The sequence below is a fragment of the Hemicordylus capensis genome, chromosome 5 (genome assembly GCF_027244095.1).
Source record: "Hemicordylus capensis ecotype Gifberg chromosome 5, rHemCap1.1.pri, whole genome shotgun sequence".
NCBI lineage: Eukaryota > Metazoa > Chordata > Lepidosauria > Squamata > Cordylidae > Hemicordylus > Hemicordylus capensis.
The window spans coordinates 140,985,686-140,997,689 of NC_069661.1; the positions used below are offsets into that span (position 1 = coordinate 140,985,686).

A 12,004-nucleotide genomic window follows, 5' to 3' on the forward strand; every position below is an offset into this window, starting at 1 on the left:
ACCGAAGTGCTTCCAGATTATTCAGTGGGCCTTACTTTCTTATTTTCCTTCCCCTTGTTTTGTTTCCTACTTTCATATCCTCCCCTTTGGCAAAGCAGCTCTGAGCTGCACAATAACTTTGGGAAGTAAGAAGTGTTCCCTCTAACAGGGATTCCCAGATGTTGTTGACTACAACTCCCAGAATCCCCAACCAAAGGCCATTGCAGCTGGGGATGTTGGGAGTTGTAGTCAACAACATCTGGGAATCCCTGTTAGAGGGAACACTGGAAGTAAGGCCTTGAGGTGCCCAAAACCAGCTAAGGAACTGCATAGCAGATTGTGGATTTGTATCTGAGTTTCCCACATTCAAGCTCAGCAGTTTAGGACTACAGCATGCTGGCTCTCACCATCTTCATCTCCTGTTTTATTAAAAGCACTCCAATGTATGAGAGATATGTTTGTTTGTTTGTTTGTTTGTTTGTTTGTTTGTTCATTCATTCAATTTTTATACCACCCTTCCAAAAAGGCTCAGGGCAGTTTCCATTAAAACAAAACCATTAAAGTCAATTAACAATTAAAATAGAGATTATAACACAGTGTAGAACAACAATACTTAACAATTAAAACATCATAAAACAGCAATTAAACAATCAGAATGATTTAAAAACTCTGAAAACCAGGTTACAACATTAAAACCCATTAAAACAATATTAATTAAAAGCCTGGGTGAACAGGTGCGTCTTTAAAGACTTTTTAAAAGCTGTCAGACATGGAGAGGCTCTTATTACACTAGGGATCGCATTCCAAAGCCTCAGGGCAGCAGCGGAGAAGGCCCATCCTGTCCCTGAGTAGCCACCAGAAAAGCTGGTGGCAAATGCAGATGGACCTCTCCTGATGATCTCAATGGGCAGTGGGGTTCATAACGAAGATGTTCTCTTAAATACCCAGGGCCCAAGCTGTTTAGGACTTCATAGGTTATAACCAGCACCTTGTATTTTGTCCAGAAACATACTGGCAGCCAGTGTAACTCCTTCACTATGGGAGTAATATGGTCTCTCCTAGAGATCACAGATTCACAGATGCAGATGGTCAAGAAAGGTTCTCATTACAATTTTCCATCCATGGTGAAGTCAGCAACAGATTTCAGTAAGGTAGACATGTTAACTAACTGTCAGAATGTTGCTTACATTTAGGGATGTGCACGGAACCACAGTGGGGCGGTTCGAAGGCAGCGGGGGGTCTCCCTTTAAGAGCGGGGGGAGGGTGCACTTACCCCTCCCACCACATTTCCCCCACCGGCGTGAGTTTTTTAAACAGCCCATCAGAGCAGCAGCGTACTTCCCTGCCACTCCGTTGCCCTCGTCTTCTAGATATGACCGGAAGTTGCTGACGTGCCTGCACGCGTCGGCACAGGCGTGCACATGTCATGCGTGCACAGGCACATTGAACTGGTGGAACTGCCGGTTCTTCCATGCACATCCCTACATACGTTTAGTAAATAAGCAGTTTAATAAATGCCTTGTACTTACATCTTGGCCCTGAATTGTTCTCTGAAAAGCCCATGTGAATATAAAAGAAGCATTTTTGGAGATTGTGTGTGTGTATGATAGCTTCTCCTTCGTTCCACTCCATGATTCCACCACATGTGTATTTTTTGTATTGATGTCCTGAAAATAAAAGGACATTTCATAAATAAATAATCTTGGTTAGCAGAACTGTGACATTAAATAATGCAGGCATGCCAATCTTCCCCTTTTTGTGGCAGGAGAACTCCTAGGTGTGACCCACTTGAGTCACAAAAATATCTTGTGTCTAGCTAACTCCATACAGAACCCCTTTAGTTAAGGGAAAGGCACTACAAATTCAAAGGGAAAGGGATCCATTATTAGAGACCATCTCCTTTATATGTTATTTCTGTTTTTGACAATCTTGAAGCCAAGTAGCATGATCCATCACTGTGCTAAATGTTCATTTATACTGCCTAGTAAGGATCAGATGTTCCCCACCTGGAAAAGATGTGGAAAAACAGGAATCCAATCTCTTACCTATACCCAGTTAGTATCTCTATAAAAGCAGTTGCAATTGATACTACTCATTCACTCTCTCACAGTAATATTAGCATTGTGAGGCTACTTTTCGAACTGCTAGAAAGCTGAAATGTTGTATAAGACAACCTGATTAGATAAAAATGGATATTACTACATCTCACAGCCAGAACATGGCATAAGTTCACTGAATTTCACCAGAGAGAGAGAGAGAGAGAGAGAGAGAGAGAGAGAGAGAAATCCAAGCCATTCGTGATGGAATGCTAGACTGCAAGAGCTCAGTTCCGTCTTCATATCTACACAAATTTGAAAGAACCTCAGATGGGAAGAGGGAAAGTTTTTCATTTGCACTCAGAACACGTTGCAGAATGCAATTATTATCATACGGCTGTAGATTATTCAGTTTATGCCCAGGTATAAAAATGACATGCAGAACACATTCATTTGTCATTCCTGATCATGATCTTACTTACTACCATGAAATACAGCACACAATCTGCTGAACAGATGGTCTCAAACACAAAAGTGATCCGTCCAAGTTCTGAGCCTGTTGCTCCCGTTACTGAAGTTGGAGGTCTGTTCAATGGAGAGGAAATGAAATATTTACAAGGTGTTTTAACAGCAGTTGCCAGCCAGTGACATCACTGTGTTATTGTTACCACAAACCAAAGATTCTCCCCCTCTCAGTGTCAGAAATATGCCTGTAAGTTGCTAACCCTACAAGCCAATTTTAAAAAGGCTGGATGCCCTGCAATGAGCAGGTGTTTGAATGAAATACCTGCTCTGTCTCTTCCACAACTAAAATTTTACCCCTGGTGGCGCAGTGGTAAAACTGCCGCCCTGTAACCAGAAGGTTACAGGTTCGATCCTGACCAGGGGCTCAAGGTTGACTCAGCCTTCCATCCTTCCGAGGTCGGTAAAATGAGTACCCAGAATGTTGGGGGCAATATGCTAAATCATTGTAAACCGCTTAGAGAGCTCCGGCTATAAAGCGGTATATAAATGTAAGTGCTATTGCTATTGCTATTGCTAAAATTCTATGATTGTATGAATCTATAATAAGTTAAAATGTTAGTAAGTTCGAAATCATTGCTTTACTTTCTAATAATCAGCACACTGGGGAAGGGGGTTATTGGGATTTTACCAGGAAATCAGTATCTCCCTATCGAATGCTTCTTCCCAACATTCCACCACCACTTTCTAATGTGATCAACAAACTGAACCCAGCATGCAGCTATGTAGAATAGGGCTTGGCTTGACTCTTAATGGCTGCAGTCACCGAGGGCAGGGAGTGCCTCAGTAAAGCTCCTTGCATTGGACATTTGGCATGACCTTAAACACACAGTGTGTTTAAGTGTGTTCGTGGGCACTACGGTTAAAGCCATGAGTGTGTTCTCTGCCTTAATCAAATGTGAGATCTCTGCATAGTGGTCAAGGAACATGATGCCTCTCTTATGCAGTGCTTTTATTAATGTTTCCTGCCAGGAGCATATACTCTCCCCATCTTCTTGCAACATCACAACCTGAACAATGCCCTAGTCTGGGCAATGGCACAGAAGGTTTGGCTGAACCAGTAGGATGTCAGGCTGGAAGAGAAGGAATAGTGTTAAGAAGCAGTTGAAGGTGTGTTTTCTCAGATACAGGAAGAGCTTAGGAGAGGAAGGAAAGTGGAGGAAGTGAAGCAGATCTAACTTTGGACTGAGCATGAGAGTTAAGAGAAAGAAAAAGAGAAAGGATTGAAGAGTGCAATCCACTTGCTGCTGAAGTGTGGAGATGCCAGAAGGAAACAGAGCTGAAATAAACTTGATACTGCACTATAATACAGGATGGGCAGAACATAGGAACATAGGAAGCTGCCATATACTGAGTCAGACCATTGGTCTATCTAGTTCAGTATTGTCTTCACAGACTGGCAGCGGCTTCTCCAAGGTTGCAGGCAGGAATCTCTCTCAGCCCTATCTTGGAGAAGCCAGGGAGGGAACTTGAAACCTTCTGCTCTTCCCAGAGTGGCTTCATCCCCTGAGGGGAAGATCTTGCAGTGCTCACACATCAAGTCTTCCATTCATATGCAACCAGGGCAGACCCTGCTTAGCTAAGGGGACAAGTCATGCTTGCTACCACAAGACCAGCTCTCCTCGGAAGAGAATGACTCAGAAGAATGACTACTGTCAAATTTCTAGTGGATTGCCTAGTGTCTGCTAAGCATGTAAGAATCTAGGAAGACTTTGGTCCCTTTGGACTTGGCCCCTGGTGATGTTGACCACCCTGCTACTAGCAGATAGGGAGACACCTAGCTTACCACTGCCAGTGAGCATGCCAACAGGAGAAGAGCTGGCAGTTTCTTGTGGGTCAGCATCCAGAGAGGGGCTGGTGAGCCTGGAAAAGATGTCAGTGCGTGGGCAGCAGCTGGGTTGCATGATACACATTAGGCAGGCAGCTAGCTGGCTGGTGATGGGTGCATGGAAAGGAACTTCTTCAAGAGGGGTGGGGGAAAGGGGCTTAGTTTTAATGGGATCTGGAAGGAGTGGGGATGGATACTTAAGGAACGGGGAAGAGACTGAGGAGACAGCTGGGCAAGAGTCAGATGGGGAGAATATATGCTCCTGGCAGGAAACATTAATAAAAGCACTGCATAAAAGAGGCTTCATGTTCCTTGACCACTATGCAGAGATCTCACATTTGATTAAGGCAGAGAACACACTCATGGCTTTAACCGTAGTGCCCACAAACACACTCACCAATCACCCACCAGTAGCAATCTCCAAAAGAACTTGACAACACAGTTCTATTATTCCTTATGGATATGGACAATGATGAACTAGAGTAAAGAGAAATTCAGAAAACAAAATTTTCCTTACTTAAATCCTGGTATGTGAAGATTCATGATAAGATAATCATTATCTGTACCCCCTGCCCCACTTTGGATGTGATCACCAGATACTTCCCAACCTGAAAAAGGAGAATCCCATGTAAATTCAGGTAGCATATAATCTTGCAAATTCTTAAAATAAAACTGAAAAATAGCAAGATCCATACACTTGTAAAACCCATTTATTTTTGTTTATGTCAATTCAATGCAATTATTTACACCAGTTTGGCTCAAATCACAATAGGAAGACAACTTATGCATTCATTCAGAAGGCCAACTTTTCTTTCTGAGGTGCATATAAACATATATTACTCCAACAAAATCTCCAAGTTACAGCATCTTAGAGAATTAGATTATCCCCCTCTTTCTAAGATCCAGTCTACACATTAATAAAAAGCAGAAGGTTTGCCTCTCCTTCAATTCTATTACTTCAGAATGCAGGTGAGGGATTGAATTCAGGAGTCCAGGGTAAAGGCTAGGCTAGAACACTTCTCCCTGGCATGCTAGCTTTCAATAGGCAGGGACACACACACACCCATCCATTCTGAAGTGGGAACAATCCTGGAGGACAGTGCCATGTGTAAATTTCTGAATGTGAAGTTCAGCTCTTAGTATACCAGAATTCCGACTACAGTTGCCAGATCCTTCAATAGCAGAGGTAAACTGAGAGAAGAAAGAATAAGCTAGAGATGGAGGAAGACTAACTCACCATTCATCCCATCACATTTTGAGTTTCCAACATTGAAACAAGAAGTCTTCATATTGGTAGGTAGCACATTCCACCATTTATACTCTAATCCCAGAGCTGGTTCAGTACCAGCAGGGCAAGCCTGGCAATCTACAAGGAGAAATAAGTCAAAAGAATGATAAATACATATGTCAATACCAAAAAGCAACATTTTATTAGATGTAAAATAATAAATAGATAAGAAGCAGCAATTAGGTGGTTCTCCGTGTTGAAAAAAACCAGACTGGACTCAGTTCGGCTGGACCAGGAACTGGTCTGGGCCAGGTCAGTTCAAATCCAGTGTGGATTCGAACTGAACCAGCCAAACCAATTCTGTGCATACCGCTAATGCTGGACTAGATAAGCCTTGGGCCTGGTCCAGCAGGGCTTGGACACAGGCTTGTGACGCAGGAAGCAGGGCTTGCCAGAACAGTCCTGTTGGTGCCATAACCATGTAGAATGTGCATGGTTCGATTATCTATTTATTACATTTATATACCACTCCATCCAAGCAGCTCTGGGTGGCTCTGATAATGACTGAACAGGTTTACAGCATTTTCTTTAAGAAAGCTCAAATCGGTGTGATAGAAGAACAGTTAAACAGAACCTTCAGGTTTTAGAAACAATACAAAATCTTGCAAGATTAGTTTATCATGGATGAAAGTGCGTTTAGTTTATACACATGGGCAATGATACCTCCAGGACCATCTCTAGGTTTGAGGAAGCCCTTGGCCAAGTGCCTTGATGGATGCCCCTAGCCCAATGCAGGCTTACCTTAGCAGCTGGGGTGGCAGCAGACCAGAGCACTCCTTAGCGGTGGTGATGGGGGTGACAGTAATCTTTAAAAAAACCCAACTAATAATGCAATGCCCGCATTCCCAGTACACGCAGCAATGGGGCAGGAGAATTACATTATTGATAAAAACAAGATGGCAACCTTCAGTGTGACTGCCAAAGTGCCTTTGAAGCAGCTGTTGCTCCGTCACCAAATTAAGACCTCAAAAAGGTTGAGGAAAGCTGACCCTGCTACTAGTAGTTGTGGGGGGGGGAGTGGCTTGGAGCACTTCTCAGTGGCCACTATATTTTTCTACTGCACAAAGTCTGTGTAGGACCTCAGGGGTAGGGATGTGCACGGAACCAGGGAGGCGTGGTCTGGCACTGGGGGGAGTGTCACTTTAAGGGAGGGTAGTACTTACGCCTCCCGCCACTCTTCCCCCTCTGGCGCTCGTCTTTTAACAAACGTTTTTGGGGCGGCAGGGTTCCTTTCAGGGTTCCTCCCTGCCGCCCCTGCCCCCATCGTTGGCTGCAAAGTTCTGAAGTATGTATAAGCTAGCGCTATGCATGCGCCCAGTGTGGTGTGCACACCCCCATTGTCACAGCCATCACGCATGCGCGCCGGCAGCAACAACGGGGGGGTGTGCGCCACGCCAAGCACATGCGTAGCACCAGCTTATACTTACTTCAGAACTTTGCAGCCAACGATGGCTGCAGGGAGGAACCCTGCCGCCCCAAAAACATTTGTTAAAAGATGAGCGCTGGAGGGGGAAGAGCGGCGGGAGGGGTAAGTACTACCCCCCATCCTTAAAATGACACTCCCCCCGCTGCCGGACCACCGGACTGGCCAAATTCCGGACTGGTCCAGAGGCCTTTTCCATGGCTCCAGACCGGTCCGGGCACACCACTACTCAGGGGTCAGCCATGCCCCCCTGGGGCCAGTGCCCAAGTTGGCTAATCCCTGGCACCTAACCCCGATATCATCTTCAGAACACTATTTTTTTTATATTGTATTTCTCCAGCTCAAGCAAGCAACCAATTGCTGCAGAGTATAAAAATTTATATTCCACCTACTTTCCAGATAGAATTTGAGGCAGCCAGCAGCAAAGAGGTAAAAATATCTAACAAAACATTATTAAACAATAAAATAACTAAAAGTAGGATACAAGCCAGCACATAAAAAATCAACCAAAACATAATAAACCCATATCAATTTATTTCTCCAGTCAATGGAGGAAAAACTCAATCACAGACAGGTATCAAGCAGAAAACAGAAACTCAAAGGGGCCTTGGAAGAACAGAATAACCACATTTTCCATTTCTATGACAGAGCCATTAGAGAGGACACCAGCTATACCTCAAGGAGGCAATAAGTTCCAAAGAACAGGGGCAGCCAAATTGAAGAGGCTTGCTCAAGTAGGAGTGCAGCTAAGTAATTCTAGGCTCTGGACCTAACTACAGGGGCCCCTCCCTTGTTATGGGGGGGGGCTCCTTGTCAATAAAAATTCTCAAAGCAGGTTACAGAGGAAAATAAATAATAGGGAAAATAAGAAATCAATTGATAAATAAGATGTGAGTGAAGAGGGGGTTGTCTGGCCAGCTAAACTCAAGGTTTGCATACCATCACATTTGGACCACCCTGCCCTGGGCAAGTGCCCTAACCCGTATCTTGCAGGTTGGAACCACAGATATAAAGAAAGTTCTGTAGCGGACTTGCATCCGAAAGTCCAGTCTTAATGGCAGCGCTGTGCTCAAGCATTGCCATCAATCAAACCTCAAAAGGAGATGGAATGCTCAATAGGGCCACTTGAAACAATCTTGTATGATGTGCAGACGCCTGTGGGAGAAAGTGGCCCTTAAGATAAGATTCTCTTACCTCGTGTTCCATCAGAAAACGTGCCTTGTGGGCAAGGAGTGCAGAATGATGAGCCATTGTTGTAGAAACCAGGGTTACAAGGTGGGCACTTCTTCCTCTCACCAGAAGGGGGCAGCTTTACTGCTCCAGAAACATCTTCTCTACAGATCTTAGGCTCTACCCATTTGTACATGAGCTGAGTCTGAAACAAAACAAACAAAGATGCAATTTAAAATAAGGTTTTATTTCATTCATTTATTTATACACGTTTAATTAAAAGAATCAAAGTCGCTTACAACCTATATAAACAATGACTGAAAACACATCAAGATAATAGAAAACATTGAACAAGCAACAGAAATTAACACTATTTCAAATAGCAGAATTAAGTCTTCCAAAATGGAGAGGTCTTCAGCATCTGCAGAAAGACAGTAAGAAAAGGAAGCTGTGATACTGCCCCTGAAAATTCCCCGACCTTGAAAACAGCCAATTGGACCTCTGCTCATAGCAAGCCAGAGAGCAGGGCCTAGGCAGATGAGTCCAGAACTTGGGCAGGCTTGAATGGGAGAAGGTGGTCCTTCATGCAATGTTGACTAGACCTAAAGTCTAAGGAAGAGCTTTCACAGTGCGACTCACCTGTAAGGCAAGCCACACTGCAGGAGACAGTGTAGGAGACGTCTCCAAACTGCAGGAGATGGTGCTACCAAACCAACACAGAACAAGAACAGCACTTCACAGAGGACAAAGAGAATGAAGATCAAGCTATGCATTATGTTAAGAATATATTTTGGCCCTATTTGTTGTTTACTTTAAATAGCTGTTTCAAGGGAGGAATTTAATCCTGTCTCCTCACATCATAGTCCCAATGAAAATCCCCACCAACCTACACCAAGCTGCTATGTACCCTTGCAGGGAAGATTTAATTGGTACTAATGATAGCTTCATTTCCCAAACTAACAGCAGCTTGCCGGCGAGGTGTGTGTGTATATATTTTCATTGGAATTATGATCTGAAGGGAAAGAGTTAAATACCTCCTCTCTACACATAATAGTCTTGTTCCTGATACCCATGGTTGCTATTTACACACACACACACACTACACATTCTATGCAATGCATAGTTTCACTCTGACAGAAATCAATTACATCTCATACAAGAAAACATGAAAAGTGAAAAGAGATAAATGTATTGTATTAAAATGTATTTCAGTACATGAAATAACTGACCATTTGCTGCCCCTTAAAGTTGTCCCAAAATCTAGAAGGGAGGACAGACCCCGACAAGGTTTGAATATTATGTTCAAACAGACTGATTCCTTCAGATCCGGCTTCAAAACATCCTTCCTTTGTAAACTGAGTTATTACACAGTCCTGTTGCTGCCTTCAAGCAATATTTGCAGGTAGTAGGTTTTATAGGATTTTATATAACCGTGTATAATCTTAATCTGAAATCCATTGAGTGTTGTTTGTTTGTTTGTTTGTTTGTTTGTTTAAAGAGTCTTGCATTAAACAGGTTGGGGTTTTTTATGTTGTTTTTGGGAAAAGATAATACTTATAGTACTGGACCTCAATTTAAGTAACAGAGCTCTGTTGGGAGTCAAAAGAACTGGAGCTGGAAAGATCTGGAAGTCAAAAGATCACAGCAAGCAATTATTTTTCTAACATTCATTTCTAGTTGGCCCCTTTTCTCTGACACAGAATAGGGAGCTTTCTGCTATTTATTCATTCGATATTTTGATGGGATAATTTCACACCAGCTTGAGTGAAAAAATGAGTAGGAAGCGGTAATAGGGGATTATGAGCATAATCACAAGAAGAGAGTCTTGGGAGGTTCTCCGGAACCTCCCCAGAGCTTCAACAGGGCACTGCGCAAGTGTATAGTGCATTATGGGGATCCCCCCTCCACTCCCCAAGAGCACCGCGGTTTGCTGGCTGCATCTGCTTACTGCTGTGGCTGACAGACAATCCAAAAAAATGAGGTTAGGGAGCGCTTGCTCCCTTAACCTCATTTTAGAGGGAAGCTCCATGGGTGGGTTTGCTGCTACGGTGCCGCCAGGACTGGGCCTGATTCCAGCAGTACACGCACACATGCAAAACCAGGTTGGGCTTCCTTAGCTTGGTTTTGCAGGCGTGTATGAATAGCCTCCACAATTTGTAATTACAGAGGTCACTTTGGGGTTTTGTTGTGTTTTTTGTTCACAAGGTTGTTGCACAGAGATCACAAAGCAAAATGTTGTGTGACCTAAACCACACCTCTCGGAAACTCTATGAGCTTAAACAGCTCACAAAGCTCCCACTGTCTTGCCAAGCACATTGCAAAGGCTTATCATGTGAGCAGTTGGCCAACATGTATCCTGAAACACCCACTAACTTTATTAGCATCTGCAACTTGAGATTCTAAGTAAATTTTGATGAGGTATGACTGTCATATGGGGCTAGGAAGGAGATGAAAATGTCCTAATAGTGTAAGAAGAGTTAATTGCATGATGGAATCAGAGGTTTTCCATTGGCCTTATCCTACAGAACATTATGTGAGCAGGTGGTGCAGTCTATATTTCATCCCAGAGTTCCACTTTCAGGTTTGTTGTGGAAAACCTTTTTTTTAAAAAGTGGCAGCAAATGCCATGATCCAGCACAACACCTGTTAGTAAACCTCGAATGCTGCAGCCAGTACTAGCTCTCTGAAGAGTGCAGCTGAAGGATATATATGTTTTTTTCATTCACACATCACTTTTTTACGTGAACACCTAACACATTTTAATGTATGAAATGCTACCATGATCCAAATCTCCCTGAGGACTAGCCCTACCTTTTGTGCCAACTCCCTTGCAGTATTAGAAGGTAGGGACGTGCATGGAATCCTGGTTTGGTTTGGTTTGGTTTGGTTTGGTTTGAGTCCGGACTAGACTCGAACCAGACTGAGTCAGTTTGGTCCAGCACCCCCTTGAACCCCCACAGGTTCGGTTCGATCTGGGGGGGTGCGCAGACCATTTTCTTTAAAAAAAAACAACCTTATTCCTCCTCGGGGGAGTTCCTGGAGGTGGCAGGGGGGTCCGCAGAGGTTCCCCCTCCCCCGCCAATCTTCCTCATGTCCCTCTTCACCCATTCGGGTGCTCTTCAGCTGGTTTTCGGCCTTCACCAGGTGGCCCGGCAGCCATTATGGAGGTGTTTGGTCCAGGGTCAGACCAAACAGGGAGTGGTTCGGTTCGACCCCAAACGGTCGAAATGAACAGGTTCGATGTTGAACCTGTTCACACATCCCTATTAGAAGGTGCCAGCTCTATCTCAGTATCTGAATATTGTCCCCCCCTCTATCAAGAAGCCTGGTACTCAGTTTTCTCTCTTTACTTACAAAGTAGTCAAATATGGTATCTGAAGTAGCATTTTCTACAGCAATTTAAAGTCCCTACCTGGAACAGCATAATCAGACTGATTAGTCCATTGTGCCTAAGGTAACACTTTAATTTAAACCAGCTTCAAACATACATAACATCTTTTCCTCAAAAATTATTGGGAGTCTGACATGGATCAATAGAAGGCAAGGGTGTTTTTACATTAAAGATGGTTCTACTTCTGCAAATATTCTGTCTAAACATTTTTCATTAACTAGGACCAAAACCTTATACATGCACAAAGAGATGCAGGTTTGAAAATTAACAAGACCACCAAGCAATTTTGTTGAAGGCCACAGGGACGATTTGTCATGAAAGTGGAAACTGAAGTCAGCAATTCCTGACTGATGGTCCTTTAGGAATA

General features: G+C 43.6%; 1 protein-coding gene across 7 annotated transcripts in view; it reads right to left on the bottom strand.

The window, feature by feature from the left end:
- ELAPOR2 (endosome-lysosome associated apoptosis and autophagy regulator family member 2) overlaps nucleotides 1-12,004 on the bottom strand; it is a 182,600-nt gene that overhangs the window by 41,053 nt on the left and 129,543 nt on the right. For all 7 annotated transcript variants that reach the window (XM_053257766.1, XM_053257763.1, XM_053257768.1 and 4 more), the window contains 5 exons: nucleotides 8,271-8,451; nucleotides 5,603-5,731; nucleotides 4,883-4,973; nucleotides 2,498-2,600; nucleotides 1,509-1,646 (listed from right to left, as the gene is read on the bottom strand). In XM_053257766.1, the coding sequence (XP_053113741.1) occupies nucleotides 1,509-1,646; nucleotides 2,498-2,600; nucleotides 4,883-4,973; nucleotides 5,603-5,731; nucleotides 8,271-8,451 (642 nt within the window). The remainder of the gene's footprint in view (nucleotides 1-1,508; nucleotides 1,647-2,497; nucleotides 2,601-4,882; nucleotides 4,974-5,602; nucleotides 5,732-8,270; nucleotides 8,452-12,004) is intronic.